At 39.6% G+C, this 20,601-nt stretch overlaps 2 protein-coding genes across 2 annotated transcripts; one reads left to right on the top strand and one right to left on the bottom strand.

Annotated features, from left to right (window-relative positions):
• Nucleotides 1-689: 689 nt before the first annotated feature.
• LOC119727778 (amidophosphoribosyltransferase-like) lies at nt 690-11,544 on the bottom strand. Its single transcript, XM_038199838.1, has 8 exons — nt 11,194-11,544; nt 10,288-10,493; nt 9,070-9,337; nt 7,203-7,452; nt 5,323-5,553; nt 4,557-4,684; nt 3,756-3,977; nt 690-3,192 (listed from the first exon to the last, which is right to left on the bottom strand). Exons 2-8 carry the CDS (start codon nt 10,458-10,460, stop codon nt 2,926-2,928), a joined length of 1,539 nt encoding a protein of 512 aa, XP_038055766.1. The 5' UTR covers nt 10,461-10,493; nt 11,194-11,544; the 3' UTR covers nt 690-2,925.
• Nucleotides 11,545-11,680: 136 nt separating this feature from the next.
• LOC119727779 (multifunctional protein ADE2-like) lies at nt 11,681-19,905 on the top strand. Its single transcript, XM_038199839.1, has 8 exons — nt 11,681-11,837; nt 12,821-13,012; nt 13,597-13,775; nt 14,281-14,488; nt 15,130-15,299; nt 15,674-15,851; nt 17,465-17,623; nt 18,121-19,905. Exons 1-8 carry the CDS (start codon nt 11,831-11,833, stop codon nt 18,288-18,290), a joined length of 1,263 nt encoding a protein of 420 aa, XP_038055767.1. The 5' UTR covers nt 11,681-11,830; the 3' UTR covers nt 18,291-19,905.
• The last annotated feature ends 696 nt before the right edge of the window (nt 19,906-20,601 follow it).

The following is a 20,601-nucleotide window of genomic DNA, read 5'->3' as shown; positions in this document are numbered from 1 at the left end:
AACATAGGGCTGGATAGGTCAGTTGGAAGAGCACCGGAACGGCAATCCGGAGGTCCGGTCGCAGGTTCAAACCCCTCGAGGGGTTAGGGAGTGAGGGCCCTCTCCAGTCAATTTCTTTGATCAACTTTAAAATTAGACAAAAATGACCCCGTCAGTGACAAGCAGACATGGTCTACTCTCATGCCGCAATTTCAGCAATGTCTTGAGCTACAGCAACATTTAGAGGCTGACAAAAAATGTTTCAGAATTTTTTATTTTCAATAGTTTTAATGTTTGTACAACCAAAAGTTGACTTAAAATTTGGAAATTCAGTCTTGAATCCAAGGTTTTAAACGATCATCCGAGATGTAGTAATTCGCTATTATTTGCAGTTGTCTTAGTAATGGTCTGGTTTACGGAAATCCAACGTCCGTATGTTTTACGTCGGTTCAGTTTGCAAGTTTTGTTTCTTCTTCTTTGTAACCCAATCCTTTTCAAAGATTAATTTCTCATTTAAAAATCAGTATCAAAATAAAATTGTGTGGATCTTTTGTTTGATCATCTTTCCTTGTATGGGGGAGGGGATATCCTATTGTAAACAAAAATACATATATAATAAAAATTTACATGTATTTTTATTGTATAATTACATGTACATTTAAAAATGTGAAAACAACAGTGTAATAAATAAAGGGAACTTTCACATTTCGTCTTAATGACTCATAATTTTTAAAGTCCGTTTTATTCTCCACACGTTACGAAAATATAGCGTGAAATATACAAACAAGTTTCCTAAAAAAAAACTTTACATTGTAAAGCCTTTATTTGCAGAGTCTAAGTCACAAAATACAAGTATTTCAGGTGCAACAACAAATGGCAAAAAATATACAAGAATTTGTTAGCGTTTTGAAAAAGATATTACCGTTTTTACGAATGAATACACAATATGGCTGTTAGTTATACGCCAAACCTTGTAAGACCTCTTAGTACAGAAATTTATACAACCAAAATGTTAAATTGTGCGTTCAAAAACAAATAACATTAATTACATTGTGGGGTTTGTTTTAAACAATTAAAAACTATTGAATTATGGTGGTGATACAAAGTTAACTGAGGCCCGAAAACTGTTCATTTAAAGTGTTCACCAAATTTGTGATGAACTCTTCAAAATTGTTTTCTTAATTGGTTATTTCTTCCAATAAGACCATTATCAGATTGCATATTATCTACGTCCAAACTAAACAAATTTTCTTTTTCACTTTCATACTTCATCCATTTTAAGGTTATTTCAGATAAGACACTTTACTACTTTCCAGTAAGTTTCTTTCAATATTTCATAAAGATAGAATACTTTTAAATGTACTTGAGAAAAAAAAAATTCCCAATTATTTCCTCCTTAAGAATTCATTTGTAACGCAAACTATCTGAAAAACGATCCAAAGTCAAACATTCAAAATATGTCTGTACATGCAAAACACATCACTCAACTTAACAAAAGTAACATTTGGGGCACCTTAAATAGACTAATTTTTTTCATAGTTACCATATTTACCAACTCAAATTGATTAAATTTAAATTAAACAAAGGCAAAATTTATGTTCATAGTATTTTCTGTAAGTCACTTCAACATTATTTTTATGACACACAAACCTTTAAATAAAGAATTTTTTCTTTTAAAAATCACTCATAAGTTTCCCTATTCAGCTGGAGAGTCCTTCATTTTCCTTCTCAAATACAATTTTTTTAGCACAAATCGAAAGCGGAATACCACTGCATTAAAATACTGTAATTGTATCAAAATCTGTTGTGTTGTAAAACAAACAAATTTACGCACCTCATATCACATCTGTACACAGCTGCTACACAAAAGATATGTATGGACAATTTTGCTATGAATTTTTTTTCAACATTTACCAGTTTCTGCATCAGATAAAATGAAGCTGCACAACGTTTTTTGTGTTTTTTTAACATTAAAAATGTAATGTACAATGTTCCCAAAATAAATAACCGAAAAAGTATACTACAAGCTTACTGGCTTTGTACACTTTTTAATGTTTAATTCAGCCAACTTTTTTGCTTAAAATATAGAAATGTTAAATAACTAAGTTGATGCAATCATTAAGTGCATTGATAAACACTAGTGGCAAGGTCATACATTTCTTGCAGAATATATGACTGGTAGACAGCAACAGATACTAAAAATACAGCAATTTTATTCTGGAAGAAGTGTAAGTGCGTCAGTCTATGAATTTGGATTCCACTTTTTTCCTGTCCCTGTTTCATCTGACGTCAATGATTTTATAATTCTGATGCACTCCTTCATGCAGTCTGTGAGCCTCTATGCTCTAAGATAATTTATGAATAGCAAACGACCTATGCAACATATCAAAAGTCATTCTTAATGATATTTGAAATGCAAATCACAAAGTACCACGTTACAGGGACCAGCAAAATGTCACGTTTTGGACTCTAAATTTACAGATGACCCAAATGCAAATTTTCCAGTTTCCCTAAAAATTTGATACTTCTTGCTACATAAATGTGTACATTCACGATGCATGGTCCTCCATTTCGGAAAGAGAAAGTTGCCTCAGACACTACAGATCCCGCTTCACTATTTGGTTTGCCAAATTCACTCGCAAAATTCATTAGGTTTTGCTCTTCACCGACGTATAAACACTGTATACTCGAGTGTGTTACCCCACCCCCCCCCCCCCACACCCCCAAGTGAAAGTGAGAATTTGCACTCACAAAAAATGCAACAATGCCCCTATTGAATCAGGACGTCAATTTCAAATTCAGTTTGGAACTGCAGATTTGAGTAGCTCCTCCATTATGTGCTTGGCACATAAATTTGTTAAGTAATATTATTCTGCTTTGCAGGCCCAATCAGATTAATCAATGATCCTTCTACAAGTCTACAAATTTTATATTTTTTTTCATCTATTACCACGATAGTTCCACAGGATATTCTCCCGTCAAGCACGCTGTGCAGTGTTGCGATTTGTGCGAGGCCGTGTCTTTGTTCTGAATCCCCTCCCTGACTGCTGTTTTCAGTCCCTCCACGGACAGATAGACCACGCTGTCGGCACCGAAGTAGCTCGCCAGACGCTGGGTCTCCACGCGGTTGGCTATCAGCTCTTCCTTAGTGGGGATGTTGATTCCCATGTAGCAGGGGTGCTTGACCGGGGGCGAGGCGACACGGATGTGGACCTACAGAAGGGAGGAAATGGGGTAAAGGGGGACAAAATGGAGGTACATGTGTTGAGAGATATATACAATTTGAGAAAGCCTTGATAAAAAACACCCAGATTTTACTAAGTGCACACATTACTAAATTACTAATTACACAAATTATTAAAGCTAATATACAACATTTGCGAACAGCAAGAAGACAAACTACCAACTTATTATGAATTTTTGTACTTGACTGTAAGGGAATAATAGTCTCAAGCATCCTGTGAAATTATGGCCCCTAGTGTGCTGTCATTTTCAAGAAAAGTGGAATATTTTTGTATCAATTTCCTACAATGGCTGCCCTTTTTCATATACTGCCCCTAATTGACCAAATTTAGTTAGTCCACATTTTGTTTTGCAATCGGTTACGCATCCGTGACCGGGTGCAAGCCAGCTAGTCTGGTTGCCTGACCCAACATTTCCCGATATCTATAAATTGTTCCGTTTTGTCTGAAGTAGGGTCACTTAGTCTACATTGTTATAGGCTACCACGCAAATTTCTAATGGATATCGAGTTCACAGCGATATGATTTCCTTACCTCTTTTGCCCCAGCCTGTTTAAGAAGCTTGACAATCGGGGCAATCGTATTTCCCCTGACGATGGAGTCGTCGATCAGTATGATGCGCTTTCCCCTGAAATTCTCCGTCAGAGCGCCAAACTTCTTGGCGACGCCCAGCTGTCTTAGGCGGGTGCTCGGCTGAATGAAGGTGCGGCCTATGTAGCGATTCTTGGTCAAGACGTCTGTGTACGGGACACCAGACTAGAGAAAGAATAAAGCCAAGAATTACGTGTACATTAGGAATTATAATGCCTCCATAAAATGTGCAACTCAAAATTCATTATGTGTGTACTAAAGTTATGCACTACAGCCATAAAAAAAAACAGGTTGCAGACATTACACTATTATTCTTGAAGCACAAATCAAGACAATCAATGTTTATCACTACTTTTGTAGAAAAAAAATCAAACAAGAAATAAATCAAGCAGGTCTAATGCTCATTTGTTAAAACTTAATTGCTTTTTCTGTCATGTCCAAAATTAATAGCCCTAAGACTGGAGTCTTTGTCTTGAATCACAAATTTCGAATCCAACAATGATTAATGTACCAAATTAATTTCCACATACTGTCTTTTACAAGTTATCAAAAAAAAGTAAAATTTAACAGAGGTCATCTTAACTTCTTATACGAGAGCTCAAGAGAGTCAGACAAAAACAATTTTTTTAGCTGATTAAGTTCTGTTCAAAAATATCAAATCCCAAGTCTAACTGTGACTAAAGTTTATAGCCTCCCATTCAAGCCACCAAGTCAAGTCTCCGTGCATCAGCAGGTGTATCTTACCATCTGTGAGTAGCCTAGAGCGGCTGGTGTGGCAGACTCAGGCACCGTACTGACTAAGTCTGCTTCTACTGGGGCTTCTAGGGCTAGCCTCTCTCCGCAACGCCTCCGCACAGCGTGCACCATCTGACCTGATTATTGCAAACACAAAAACAGAAACAAACAAATGACAACATCAAGTCCTTAAATCCACCATTTTTGGCCAATGTAAGTTAGAACTTACACATAATCTCACCTTTTAGAAAATGTATTCATAAGATGGAATTGTTTTGGTCGGGTGATGTAAATCAATATTAGGTTTTGCCCTTCACCGATGTATAAACACTGAATGCTCTGTGTGTCACCTCCCAAGTGAATGTTTGAAAAAATCACTCATTTTAGAAAAAGGTTGGACCGACCCGGTAAGAAACATCACCACATACACAGGCAGTCGGCAACAGATTCATATCAAATGAATGTGTACAGGTCCAATGTTTGTTGGGTCAAAAATACAACGTTGGAGAGTAAAAAGTCTGATTTCTCAAAAGATTGTTAGTCTGAGGGCCCAAAAACAAGTGTTACCACATTTTAACGAGATATGGATCAGTCAAGGCTACTTTTCGAGAGATTTTTGAATGAGCAAGTTAAATTTAGGCGAAAGTTATTAGTCCATCTTCATAGGATTTGAATTCCCATAGCATTACAGGGCCCAAAAAATGTTAGTGCTAGAAGGCTGTCTTCTCGTTCCAGAAGTTATGGATTTCATTCCTTGAAGACAATGCCTGCTTACCTTCAAGTATGCTGTCAGGCCTGGCAAAGTAGACATACTCAAAGATACAGAATGCTGGTGGATGTTGTTCCGGCCTTGGCACTGTGGCTAACGTCTTGATACCCTGTTTAGTGATCTGTACAATCTCCCCTGGTTGAACCTCTCGGTAGTACTGAGCGCCGATGGCTTGGAAGCTGCATGACTCGGACGACACCACCCAGCCTTCTATACTGCTCTCCTGGTCTTTGGGATCTGAATTCCAAAAGGAACATTGACATACTTGTTACGGTTCTTGAAAGAACTTACACTTGTAGGATTACATTAGTAAGGCCAAAAAAAAAAGTCTCCGGTTTCTGGTATGGAGCTTGCCCACAAAGTGGTGCGGCGACGCAACTTTCTTTAAAAAAAATTACTGTTTTTTTCCCTTCAAGTGTCGGCTGATGACTGCAAATGGTGCCCGACTAAAATTAGTGCAAATATATGCGAGTCCAGATAAAGCTTATTCTTGATCGTAACCCCATCTAAAAACACGTTAAAATTGTGCAGCAACAGGATTCCAGTCAGACCAGTGAGTTTGGCGGTTTTGAGACATCATCTTTCATCATTGAAAAAAAAAAACCTTTTTCATTTTGCAAACGCGCATGGCTACGGCGACATGTGCGCATACCAGAAACCGGAGACTTTTTTTTTTGACCTAATGCAAAGTTTTTCTATTCTTGTAACTGGGTTCCATTGCCTGCAGGCACACTTTTTTTAAACCACCATTTTAAAGCCATTCTAATCAACTGCAGTTTTTGTAACACATTATTTTTGGGGAAGAATTGCCATTTATTTTGCAGTTGTAACAAATAACAATGTGACATTCACATTTCAATACAAAGAGATATGGGCCTTATTCACGAGTCGGCCATATTGCATTGAGAGTGAGGTAAAATCTTGATTTCTGGAACTCGTGTAGAGAAATGAAAGCAAGTGAATTACTAATTAATTCCAGTCTGCTTCAAGGAATAATTTCAAATTTGTAATTAAACGTTCCCTTATGTTTAAAGCCAGATTTAAAAAAAAAAATGACAGTAAAAATAAAATAAGGCTGCATTGTGCCTGCATAAATAGTCTGGCGCCATCCCATTCAACAATTTAATGAAATACATTTAAGGAGCTCAACAAAAATAGCCACCTGAGAAGTTGAATTGACTGAATTATCAGAACACCTGGCAAACTATCCACCTGTAGTACAGCACTAAGACTGCCTTAATGAACACAGGATGTAAGGCTTAGCCATAACAGGTGCACAGGCAAATGAGAAATGCCACGACGCCGTTTAGCATTTCTATAACTTCATTATTAATCAACATTCCCTTTGGGTCGGGATGTGCTGGAAACCATGCATGCCATAGGTCACTATAATGAATAACTGTGATCCAATTAGGCCTTGCATTTGCAGTCTAATGTTTGGTTCAGAATGTCACTTGATCTTTTCTGAGATATAGTGAACACAATGAACCTTTCTTACATTTAAAATGGTGAGCCCCATTTTGTACGGGCTGCAAAAAGGGCTTTAATTTAAGCCGTGGTTGGCGACAGCTTTTGTAAAACCCAGCATTTGTATATTAAAACCCTCATAATGTAAAAAAGAGGCATTACGTCTTTGATAGCATTTGTTGGTTACTTTGCATTTTATATGATCCAATATGTTTGGAAACATAAAACTGTTTTTTTGATTTTAGCAATGTTGACCTTCAATCATTTGCATAATTTGTTATGCAAATCATGCAAAACGTGTACCGGTTGGCCAAGAAGGGTTTACAGGGTGCTTTGTTAAGAGCAACTCTTAGAATTCCTTCTACTGTCATAGTATCTTACATTTGAACAAATTATGCAACAACTAAAAAGCGACGCACCTAAATAGCTAACGCCCATCAGTTTGCCAATACACAGGGGTCTGTTGCCGTATGGATCCCTGACTGCGTATACACTCTCTCCATGCATTATCAGCAGGGAGTAGGACAGCATGGTCTCGTTCATCAGTTGCTTTATCCGCCCCAGCCAGTCTGCACCGTCTGATTCGCTGCCCGGCGGTGGGCGGGCTAGTATCTGGGTGATGACCTCCGAATCAGAGGTCGTAGATAGGCCGACGCCATGTCGTAGAATCTGGAAGGTTGGGCAGAGATATGGCTGTGTTAGAGAGTTTACATTTTAGGGCTGTGCTTCACTGCAGAGAGCGAAATCATAGTCAGACATTGAACATTTTGTGACAATTCTCTGAAAATTTTCTGAGCAAAAACAGAAGTGCTCTATCAAACTGTGTGTCACTACAGTGCAATCTTAAATGCAATCTTATTGCAGGTGGAAGCACAAAATTGATTTTTCTCGTCCGAGCCGTTTATGTGTCTAATTTCATCCTTCGTCAGTGCAATGAATCCCATGCATAAAAGCTGATAGTTTTCTTTTACTAAAAAGTTTGTCCTTTGCGTGTGAACGAAAAATCAAAGACATTGTTGATAAATAACATGTTTTCATAAAAATGCACGTGTCAAAGGTGTGCAGAAAATGTTTCGGCAAATCATGTCTGCAAAAAGGAAGACCAACCACCCCCCCCCCCCCTCCGAAAAAAACCCCCAAAACAAGTCAGGTGCGTTTACAAACACAAATGCCCCGCAACCGTGACTGTTCCCATGACATAACACCACTCTTTTAACATCAACTTACACGTACCTTGGTCACATGGAACGTTCATTGACAGCATTAGTGTCTTCTGTAGGTTTTATATGAATTAATCCCTAATCCCTATGATCTCAGAATAAATACAAGATTTTGTTGTTTTAGCAATGTGATAGGCCTATTTGGATTACCAAGAACGATCCACAAACCAAATTTGAAGTTCACATGTAAAGTATGTAAAGTATTTCTCAAATTATTCTTAAAGGGTTCTTAAGATTACCAAGAACAATACACAAACCAAATTTGAAGTTCATATGTAAAGTATTTCTCAAGTTATCGCGCTGACAAAATTTCCTTTGTTTTAGTCACTGTGACCTTGACCCTTGACCTTTCGGCCCCAAATGCAAAAGGGTTCTTAGGATTACCAAGAACAATACACAACCAAATTTGAAGTTCATATGTTAAGTATTTCTCAAGTTATCGCGCTGACAAGATTTGTCCGTACAAATGTAGTAAAGTGTTCAATTTTGAAAGTGAAGTTTCAAAATGCTCTTATTTTAACCAGAATTAGTTTCCTTGGCTGAAATTTGGACTTGATATCCCTTTTCTAAAACTCTTCCATTTGCGACGGATCAACCCACCTTGGAAATTCCTAGTTTTTGAGTAAAACCCATTTATCTATTTCGGGAAAACCTTGTGGAGACCTATTCATCTATAGAAATTGCCCTGTGGAGACCTTTACAATGTTTTGTTCCCTATTGTGTGTGAGTCTCCACAAGGATACAAATTTGTGGTCACACACCCACACACACACACACCCACCCACCCACGGAAGGACAAGGCGGAAACAGTATGCCCTTTCGGCTTCACCGCGGGGCATACAAAAAACGGCATTTGGATATTCGAAATATTTAGAGTTTGGTAGATACAAAGACACTATGTTCATTTCTCCTTTTGAACATCATAATTTATTTTTTGTAATCTTTGTTGGTTACAAATTACAAAACACATACATTGTATAATCATGAGTCAACACAGAAGTGGTATTGGAGGTTTTGGCAAATTACTTTTGGGGGAAAAAGTGCACTTTTGAAATGATCTACTTACATTTTCCCTAAGTCTGAGGGCATTGACCAGCTCCCCATTGTGGGCCACCGCTATCCAGCCGTGCAGGGTCTCCACGTTGAATGGCTGGCAGTTGGTCAGGTCTGAGGTACCGGCCGTGGAGTAGCGCGTGTGCCCGATACCCAGGTTGCCGTGTAGCTTAGCAAGGACGTCCTCAGTGAAGATCTGGCCCACCAGGCCCATGGCTTTGTGTTTGCGGAAAGGAGAGGTACCACCATGGCTGGTGACGATACCTGCACTCTCCTGGCCCCTGTGAGAGTTTAGGAAAACAAGAATAGATGTTTAGACTAATCACAGCCGTTACTGAGACACTAAAATGTCCAAAAAAAGTCTAACTCACCACACTGGGTAAAGTAGTTCTTGAATGCTCATTGTTCCTTCTATTGTTTTTTATCTGTCAGAGCTGAAATTTTCAGGTAAATAATCTATTGGATTTTTTTATTCTGTGCGCATACATGTATAATCCCTCAACATTGGGATCGCAATGGAAATAAGTTTTTAAAAGTTGTTTGCGTTATCCCAGCTTTTTCCACTGAATGGGGGAATTTCTGTGTTTAATTTTCAATTAACAGTTCAAAATAATTGTTTTTCCTAATTCTTAACTACTCTGTATCATTATTATGTGGAAATTGCAAATGAATCAAATCAAATCAACGGTGAAAAAAAAGGGGAGAAATGATAACGTTTCAGTATCACTGCTGCCATCTGCGTACACTTAGATGCTGTCTTCTGCTAGGATCCCTAGGTTTGTGAACAACATGATGAAACGGCTGTTTTCTAACTGGTGCAGCAAGTACATGAACAATTGTATTCATACTAATATGTAATACACATTTCACTACAGCAAGTTTGGGAGGTGTGCACTGGTAAGCAGGATGTCATGGGTTCGAGACCCACCCAAGCAAGTTTGTGATTATTTTCTCGCAAACCCTCGGACATACAAGTTTTAATGTTCCTGTAAGAAGTCCTTGGGACTAGAAGTTCAAAAAATTATGCAATGAAAAGAATGATTTAATGACACCACATTAACACCAAATATAAGAAATGTAATATTTGAAGAAACAAAAAGGATTTTGGAATAAGAAACATTTCCCATTGTGTTAAATAGTACATAAATGTGTACACAACCATCAAAGTGGTGTACTGCCGGCTACCACTCTTACTCTTAAATTTATTTCGATACAACCTAAGAATATTCACCTATGTTGCAAGCCAACTAGTCCCAAGGATATGATATGGGGGACATCCAGCTGAGTTGGCCAGGTTCCCGTGGCAACGCATCCAAAGACACCACAGGCTTCGTTCAGCCCGACGTCCTCCGATGTCTGAAGCTCCTCCCGTCCTGCACAACCACAGAGGCCGCTGTCTGCCATCTCACTCAAAATAGCTGATGGGCTCAGTAATTGCTGCAGCATTCAGGAATAAAATACATCAGACCAAGTCTTCCATCAAACACGAGCCACAGCGATATGAAAATTAGGCAGTGTATTTTTTTTACCGTGCACAGTGGAACACCACTATAACGAACATCGTGGGATCCACAGAAAGTGTTCGTAATAACGATCATTCGGTATTGCGATTTTGAACCGCCTGTACCCTCTTTTGACCAATAGTGAACTGGAATTTCTCACATCCTACGGCCGCACGAGGAGTCGTCACAAAACTTGAGCAATGATCTTCCTTGTTATTCCTTTGGGAAATAATAGTCATCTATTGCTGTTCAACATTCAAACACGATGTAACTTTGGGTCGTTTGACGTTCGGGAATTAAATATTTTTAATAAATTTCAAAAATAATATAAAAAAAAACTTGTGAAAATGACGGCCAAAATGGCCACTTAAAAATGATTAAATAAGCTAAATACTGAATAACACAATGCCAGACATTGCCAGAAACTTGTGTCCATTCGTTATTTCATGTATATATTGACACCAGTGAAATTAATGAAATTCACCAACTCGCCCCCAATCATTCACCATAAAATCATACAATGACCACATCCACAAACAAGGAATTTCGCCCCACAGTCCAGGTCTCCCCCAAATTTACTATAAATTGACATAGAAATGACCCATATAAAGCAATACGAGAGAAAAAATACTAACCTTTTCCCCAGATCTTCGACGAAAACTTCAACAACCGTCCGGTTTAAAGAGATTGCTGTTAAAAACCGGCAATTTAATTTAAATGACAAGCAGTCTACTGTCTAGTCAAGCTACTCATATAAACGGTACAGCTGCTTACACAATGAAATAATCCGATTAGATATCGAACTCGACTAGAGCATACGCAAAAAAATCGATACCCGTTCACACTTCGAAACACTTCAAGATTCAAGAAACCTTCATTCAAACTATAATGACTGTTATTGTGGAGTAGCAAATAACGTATATTTTTGCTCGAAATGGTACAATTATATATTAAACACATTTCTGACAAAGAGGCAAACTTGCAGAGTCGCAACTTATTGTGAAATTGTCGATTCTAAATGTTTTTAATCGATTAAAAAGAATCGCAGTCGATGAAGTCCGATATCCAGACGTATGCATACTAATTTCGCTATGAGAATTGCTTTTGTGAGATGGTCACCAGTCACATCGCATAGTGTGTGGGGATATGCACGCATAACCACACGCAACACGTGGTCAGACAGTTGGAGTGAAACGGCGGGAGAAATTTGGACGTCCTGTGGTTTTGTGTCCTATTGTCTTGTGTAAAGACTTCATTTCACTCGCTTTAAATATGGCTGGTAAGTGTATATTCAGTACTAAAATTAGCCTACTTATACTATTAAAATATGGTGTTGCCAATATGGTAAACAATTGCTTTGTAAATTGTACTTTCGTGCTGTCTGAACATGTTGTATTGAGTGTTCTCTCAGTCTCATTTTCGTCATGTTCGTGTACCAGGCCGCCAGGCGGGCATGCAGTGTGTTCCTTCCTCCATGCTCTAATTCTACCTACGTGGTGAAATAAATCGGCAATTGTGTCCAAAATGACTTCACCCAAAAAGCAGACTTCTCTTAATTCTAATGACACTGCTAACACAATGATCACTATGCGATTTTCTTACGCAATTTGTACAGTTGATGCCATGCTTAGCAAATGAACGCGATGTTGTAACTTAGGCCCTATGTTATTGTTACTGTTAGTGTTACATTCACGGCGCATCGTGTTGATTTCCGTCTTTCTTTTCGTGCTCACTTTGTGTTTTCCTTTTCATTGTACCCTTCAATTTACCTTAAAAAAGTCAAAACCCTTCCCTCTATCATTGGTCGAAGCCGTAGGTAGAATCTAATTCTACCCGATCCATGCTCTGTCCATGTCTGGTTTTAAATGTTGCTAATTAGCTTGGTAAGTGAAATACAGTAAGGCTGAAAATGGGTTTTTGTTCTCAATAGAGGTGCAGGGCCCAAAAGTACACAATCGCTGTTAAATTATTGTAAATAAATTAATAATGTTAAATTATTGTAAATAATTATTGTGCATGACAATCGCTGTTAAATTATTGTAAATAAATTATTGTGCATGTCATTAGAATAAAAGGTCAATTACACACAGTTGACCTATACAGATGCTATTTAATATGGACTGACACTGAGCTGTTGAGTGGATCTTTGCCAAACTTTTGGTCAACAATACTTTGGGACCATCTTGAATTGCTAAGAAGGCCTGTTACATGGTCATTTTTAATACACACACACAAAACCTAGTTTGTTCTCTTTTCTTTCAGAAATCACACCCGGTAAGAAACTAGCAGAGGGCAAGACCAAGATCATCTATGAGCTGCCCAACAATCAGGTGCTGTTGCAGTCCAAAGACCGCATCTCGGCCCACAATGCCCTGCGCACCAATGACCTGGAAGGCAAGGCGGCCATCTCCAATAACACCGCCTGCAAGGTGTTTGAGTACCTGACCAAAATTGGTAAGAATTGGTCCTTGTCACGCGGGCAATCACATCTGTGAAGGGCATAACACGAAATTTAATCTATGTCTCCCCGATTTAAAAATTCCATCATTTAAAAACAGTGATCAGTTGTGATACCCACTGGTATATCAGATCTGAACCGGCCAGCCAACCCCAGCAAGCACTAGTAAGCAGGAGGTCATGGGTTCAAGTCCCACGGGAGTAGTTTGTGAATTGTTCTCACAATCACTCGGGACCATACTGAGTATACAGTACTTAAGAGAACAAAAATCATGTTGATTAAGGCCAGACCCTAAATATACCAAAGGATGTCATCTGTTGTAACAGTAAATTGTGTTTGGGAAAATCTTCTGCCAAAAGGCAATGGCATGACATCCAAGTTAAATGGTTTCTGAACTCAATAACAAGAAACGTCCATCACAGTCGTGCAACTGCGGACAAGTGACGCGATGTCAGTTGAAAAAGCTGTAAAACCAATGAATGAATATTGAGTAAAGCTTCGATATGGTTCTGGGAAGTTGTCACGTGATGAGGTACTAACTCAGCTGAAATAATCCCTGAATTATATTCTGACACGACAGGCGTCAAGAACCACTTTGTGAAGAAGCACAGCGAGACCGGCTTCTCTGCCATCAACTGTGCCATGGTGCCCATCGAGTGGGTGACGAGACGTGTCGCCACGGGATCCTTCCTCAAACGCAACCAGGGAGTGGAGGAGGGATACCGATTCGCACCAGTCAAGCTGGAGTTCTTCTACAAGGTGATTTTCTTCAGGGTTTGGCAAATTTGTATTGGGGTCCTCAACACTTGAGTCTATGTCCTCAGTGTTGCATCCTAATCACAAGTCATGTGGGTCAAGTCAGACTCACAAGTGATGAAGGTTGAGCCCTACGTTATACTGGATACCATCCGCACTTCTTCTGGACATCGTTGGCACTGCCTCAACGTACTAGCAGTGACTGTTGGATTGAAGGATTGAGGCAGTGGTCAACCCTCCACTGAACAAATGCAAGAAAACAGATGATTTTGGAGGATTGAGGCAGAATCTAACTTTTACGTGGTAGCAATTGGAGGATGCATCCTAGCCAAAAAGGCCCTAGACAGTTAGGGTTTAAGGATTTGGTAGATATTGCAGAATTTTGGAGTTTGCATTAAATGTGGTTAGTACATGTATAACTATGAGCTAGGACCAGACCTATGAGCTAGTTTTTGTGAAGACTCTGTAGTTTGACCTTGTCTTTATTTGTTTCCTTCCTCAATCTCAGGACGATGCGGCAGGTGATCCCCAGTGGTCCAGGGAGCAGATCATCGAGGCCAAGATGAACTGCGGAGGGGTGGTCATCGGTCCCCACGAGGTGGACATCATGAGCAAGATGACCGTGGTCATCTTTGAGGTCTTGGAGAGGGCCTGGAGCTCCATGGACTGCTCCCTCATCGACATGAAGATTGAGTTTGGCATCAGTGCTGAGAACGGTAAGACTTATAGCCAATGTCTTCTTTTATTATTCTTCACTCCTCTTAAAATGGAATAGTACACAGCCCTTTAGTGGATAGTGTCTTAAAATAGAGAGGTATCAATGGCAAATTTCCAAATTTGCATAGCTCTGGTTAAATTGGTGATCAAAATTAAAAACAGATGTCACTAGACATAATGATCATTTTGCTTAAGGGTTAGTGCCGCCAAAGCCTCAAAATATGCTTAAGGTTTACACGGCTTTTGTGCTTTTTTTATGTTCTTAACCTTAAGCCCACACAGTAGTTTTGTTGAGAAACCCTGCTGAACACAACAACATGCAACACTTGTCAAAAATGACAAGCCTGCCCAGTGTAGCATGACCCATCAGGTCAAAAATTGCAAGACTAAAACGACCCGCGGTCGGTGTTCACAAACTGCCACAGGATACATCTGAGGTATTGTTTATGGACAAGCTCTGGGAATTGGTCGTTCATGTACTTGTGTTGATAGCTCTATGCAGCGAGATACTACAGACTTTCGCACCTGTCGCACTGTGTTGCATCTGGCAGGGTTAGGGGTAAGCAGCCCTTGGCGCTAGGCCTGCTCAGAAACCTGATTGTAACAGAGATTGAAATTCTCAGTGACCATTTACTTGCAGGTGAGATCCTTTTAGCGGACATCATAGACAGTGATTCCTGGCGTCTATGGCCCCAGGGCGATCGCCGTCTCATGAAGGACAAGCAGGTGTATCGAGACTTCAAGGAAGTGACCGACGAAGGCTTGCAACAGGTCAAGCGCAACTTCCAATGGGTGGCAGATCGACTGGATGTAAGCCATTTCAACAATTCACAGATACACGATTTCAAGTTGACAAAACCAAGTGTGTCTTTTCAACAAACGAAAAGAAAAAATACTTTAATCATGTCTGTAAAAGAATAAGCCATGATTTAAAGAGAGCATTCTTACCTTTTGGAACAGCTTATGGCATTACAAATTGGAAAAGTTTTGGGGTTTTTGGTGGCTTCGGGTAGAGAGAAATGGCTGAATAACGTTATCTCAGCAATTTTGATAATAGGTTTTCATTTCTGACCAGTATTCATCTAGAACCAAATCTGGTTCTGTTAATTGTAAACTGTGTGATTCTTCATTTGGCCAACTTGTACATCAATGTTTTCTTTCCGGTTTCCTGCCTCCCCCTGTAGTCCTTCATCCCTCCCCCTAAGGGCCAAGCCGTAGTCATCATGGGCTCGCCCAGCGACATGGCCCACGGGGAGAAGATACGGGACATGTGTCGCACCTTTGGCTTCCCCTGTCACCTACGGGTCAGCTCCGCCCACAAAGGGACCGACGAGACATTGAACATAGTGGCGCAGTACGAAGGTGAGTCGGACTGGAATAGAGACCGATCCATTAAACCCATTAACAACTGCTCTCTGTTACCGCACTGTATGTTCCGGCCACCATGAACGGTGTGCATAAGTGCACACGTGGCATTTGGTTGCGCAATCATTGCTGTGATTGGTCCATGCATCATTGGGCAGTGAGTAGTGGATCAGTATGTTGTACAGGGTGAGTAAAAAAAAAAGCATCCCAAATGGCAGGACCAACTGTTGAATGAAGTTGTGCCTGTAGCACTTTCAAAATCTAGGATATATGAAAGCCCAATTTATGAGCTTTCTTTTAGTTCAAGAATCATTCAAATCACTGATGTGGTTTCCAAGTTACGGCATTTTGAACACAAACACCGTTTTAAAGTTTTTTCACATGCATCCCTATGAGAATTGTTTTCGTTTTGCTGAAAGAACGCTTATTTTGTTTGTGATCCGTGAGTAAATGATGATGAGCCATATTGGCGCTTGTAATCAGTGTTGTAGTACTCGTACTTGAATACTACTTGAGTACTTTTTTTGGAGTACTCGTACTCGTACTCGATATGACGGTACTCGTACTTGAGTAGCAAAGTACTCGTACTCGCACATGTCGAAATTGTACTCGATCATCAAAGTACTCATACTCGAATACTTACTCGATAAAACAAAGTACTCGTACTCGAATAGCGGTACTCAATAAAAAAAAATGACAATGGTGGCAAAGTTGATTATGCTTGCCAGGATTTTTTTTCATTCGATCTTTCAATAGGGGCAAATATTCATACCTTTCCCCTGAATGTTTTTCTTTACATTTAAAAGTTTCATTGACGTCACTAGCATTCTGTACTCTTAACAAATAGCAAGGTTCACACACATCCCCAGCCTAATAGGAGTAGGACGGGCTTTCACTGAAACTAGTCATGCAATTCCAGTGTAGTTTCGTTTTAAAAAAGCTATTCATGTGTTACCCTTTGCAAGTTTTTCCTCATAAAAACTCAGCAGACCGATAAATCCTTGTCTAGCCCCAAACTTGCCATCTAACGATCATAAACATAAAGTTGCATTTGGACTTCTAGGCACTTTTTTTTTGGTCTGAGGAATAAGGACCCGAAAATACAAGAATAATAATGCACAGCATTGTAAATTAATTTGATTAAATGACAGTTGACCTAAACTTTCATGTCTGTATCTCAGCTGTGTAGCATTTCCTTGGAAAATACTTCCTGCTGTTGCCGATTTAAAAAAACCAATTAATTTCAAATAATTAAAAAAGCTTACAAAGACAAACCCTAGTATCAAAAGTGACTAACAGCAGGCCTACACATAATTTTAGGCTTCAAGCATAATAATGTACCCAGTGCCGTATTCGGAAATACAAGTACTCGTACTCGTACTCGTACTCAGAAGTTGAAGTACTCGTACTCGTACTTGGACGTTCAAGTACTCGTACTCGGAGATATGTTCTTGTACTCAGAAAAACAAGAACTCGTACTCGGCAGTACTCGGTACTCGGAAAAAAGTACTCAACTACAACACTGCTTGTAACAGACTTGTTTTACTTTCCAAATACACTGTGCAAATGAACTTGTGTTACTCAAATTTATTTCTTGTTGACTGCCACAGCTACTGGGACACCCACGGTCTTCATCGCGGTAGCCGGTCGCAGTAACGGCCTGGGCCCTGTCCTGTCTGGTAACACCTCCTTCCCTGTCATCAACTGCCCTCCCGTCAAGGCTGAGTGGGGACCCCAGGACATCTGGTCTTCACTTCGCCTGCCTTCAGGTAAGAAAAATCTCAACGAATAGTCAGGGTTCCAGCCCAGGGTTCAATTTCAGAAATTGAACTAAGCACATATTATATCTGCTTAGCAAAATTGGTTTACCAGCCAAAACATTATACATTGAATATTGCCTGTGACTGGTACCAAGCTTATTTTTGCTTAACACACAAATTTGAAAAGCAAACTTTTTTTGTTGCTTAACAGTTCCATGACAGTTTGCCCATATCTGAAAATGTGCAGCTGCTAAGTAAACTTCTTGTAGTGCAACATTTGGGGGAAATGATTTCGGGAAGAACCAAAGATGTAATCATAATTATCTTACAGTTGCAATATGAACCTTGCAACAGTGTTGTAGTGGAGTACTTGGGATGGTCATTACGTGTATGATTTCAAGCCTACCTTCACAACGCTCTCAAATCTGAGCTCTTAACCTTTCACAAGGCCCTTCTCAACTAATCTTTTCTCAAATCACATTCACAACCCATCTTCCCCAATATAGGTCTTGGCTGCAGCACCGTCATGTCACCAGACGGAGCGGCTTGGTGCGCAGCCCAGATGCTGTCCCTGACGGATCACGTGATCTGGAGCACCGTCCGCGCCCGACAGATGAACACCTGGCTGGGGCTCAAGGCATCCGACAAGAAACTCCAGGCCACCGACAGAAACTAAACCGCCCAGTACACGTTGGATAGATTGATTGCATTCAGCAACCATCTTTGAGCTGTGTTTTGTTTTGTTAGTTCATTAACAATGAATGCACGCGAGGCCTACACTCATGCGTATCCCTGTTGAACAAAAGGACACACCTCAAACATGGCTGCAGTGCAAATGATCTATTGCCAGTAACAATGCACAAAGTTTTCACCTGTCATAAGATTCCATAGGCACGGGGAACTATGATCACCACTCGTTTCGTTTCAGACTGGCACTCCAGAGTTGTGCCAAACCAGATTATGTCGAAATTGGAATGAAGTTTGATGTTGTGTAACTATATAAGGAGAGATTACATGTCCAAGATTGACTGTTGATGTCAAAATCACATTCCATGGAAATTATAACCTAATATTGAATTGGGTAACTTGTGTCGCTGTCGGTCAGGGGTGTCGTTGAGTCCATCACAAGTCCAGTCACAAGTAACAGTGGATAAACAACAACCAAGGAATGCCGTTGTCAGTGTTCATTTGAGTATCTTGTGGGTTGAAATGGGACTAGAGGACTTATGATGGACTTGCAGGGACTTGTGTTGGACCCCAATGCATCTCTGCTCTCAATTCACTTTTGGACTCCAAGAAGCCAGCCTGAAGGTTTCCGGAAGATTCCTAGCAAAAGTACTAAGGGAAGTAGGATTAATGTATATCTCTTGCGTAATTGTGAACTGTGTTCATTCTTTGCATTTATTATGGGTTTGCACAGATTTTGGACTCTTTTTGTGCACGGCTTCGAAGATTCAGTATTAATTAATTTTGGTGCGCGACTTTGATTAAGTGCTCTAATTTAGTTGGTTTAAAGTTTTTACATTTCAGGTCTATCCAGTTAGTAAGCAGTTTGGAGCAGTTGAATTTTTTTTCAGAATGCCGTCTTGTATATTTTTTGGAAGTCAAACCTCAAAATGCAAGACCATTCAATCTGGTCAATGACGTGTACAGAGTCAGTGACCTGTGTAGTTGTGTACAGACGGCCGATGCTGTCCCACGATGCCATGCAGCACAAAGTCTGCATGTTTTGACACAATTTTGTTCTAGCTTTTTTAGTTCCCTTTGCCTATGGAAGCAGCTATCTGTAATTAAATTTTTCTCCTAGTATTTCACTGAAATTAAACATGAATATAATATTCACTGATAATTTAGTTACTGTATTCCATACTTCGCAGTTTGTTGCTTTAATTTTGACATGTAATATGTAATATTCATGTAGAATTTTCATTATATTTTGCATACATGTATTGTAAAGTGCACTTGTTCCAGTATGTTGAATTTTCTAGACAGGGTAAGTTTGGTGATGACCTATCTGTGAAAAACTACATTAACAATATTTAATCTTGTTTGAAATAAGTTAAGTTTGAAGTAGCCTTCAGTTGCATTTGATGTTTTTCTTCAGAGCTGTCGTAAATATGTTCATTTTTGAAATCACAGAACTTGATTTGATCAGGTAAAGCGATTGGTTGAGGTGGATTCAGGATTGGTGAAATTATTGGGCAAACAGTGAAAATGCTCTTCAAAATGGCTTTTGTAACTTTCGACAGTAACTATTAAGACTCTGAAATAAAGTTAGTACATGTACTTGCCTTCATGCAAACATTGTTGTCTAATATTTGAACTCTTTCAATCCGAAATTAATATTGTCCTAAACTTTTGTTTGTGTGGCACCAGATGTGACAATCCCCATGTGAACAGTGCATTTGTACACAAGCCTATGTAAATGTGCACAAGCACACTAGGTTTTCCCGCCAATTTTCAACCCCTCCAGTAGCATATCAAGACTGACACCCCCTTTAGTGGATGTACCATGGTCCATACTAGGATCTAGTGATAGATGACCTGGGGCATGGCTACCATGTGGCTGGGACAATATATAAAAAAAGAGAAATGTGGAAGCGATTTTAACCACACACTCCAACAAGCACGTTTACAACCGGCTTGGAGCCTGGACGCTGATAATGGCCCAATAAAAGGGACCGGGCTTTCATGCGAGTCAAAATTTCATGCAACAACGGAAAAGTGACCTTTCTGTGCTTGGTTGGCAAACTGCATTTTTGCCAACCACGGGTTGCAAAACTATGGAACGTCCAACAGTGCAAAAATGAAGAAGAGTTATCACAGATCACCAAAATATTATTTGATGCTTAAAACTACAACATTTTCAACAAAGCTACAAAATAATTCCTACACATGCCTTTTTACTATGTGTTGATGGCGTTATGAGGACTTTTTTGGAAAAAATATGTTGCCAACCACGGCTTCAATTTATGCGCTTACGGCAT

This window comes from Patiria miniata, unplaced genomic scaffold (genome assembly GCF_015706575.1).
Source record: "Patiria miniata isolate m_02_andy unplaced genomic scaffold, ASM1570657v1 HiC_scaffold_20, whole genome shotgun sequence".
NCBI classification, from domain to species: Eukaryota; Metazoa; Echinodermata; class Asteroidea; order Valvatida; family Asterinidae; genus Patiria; species Patiria miniata.
This window is presented reverse-complemented; position numbering and strand designations above follow the sequence as displayed.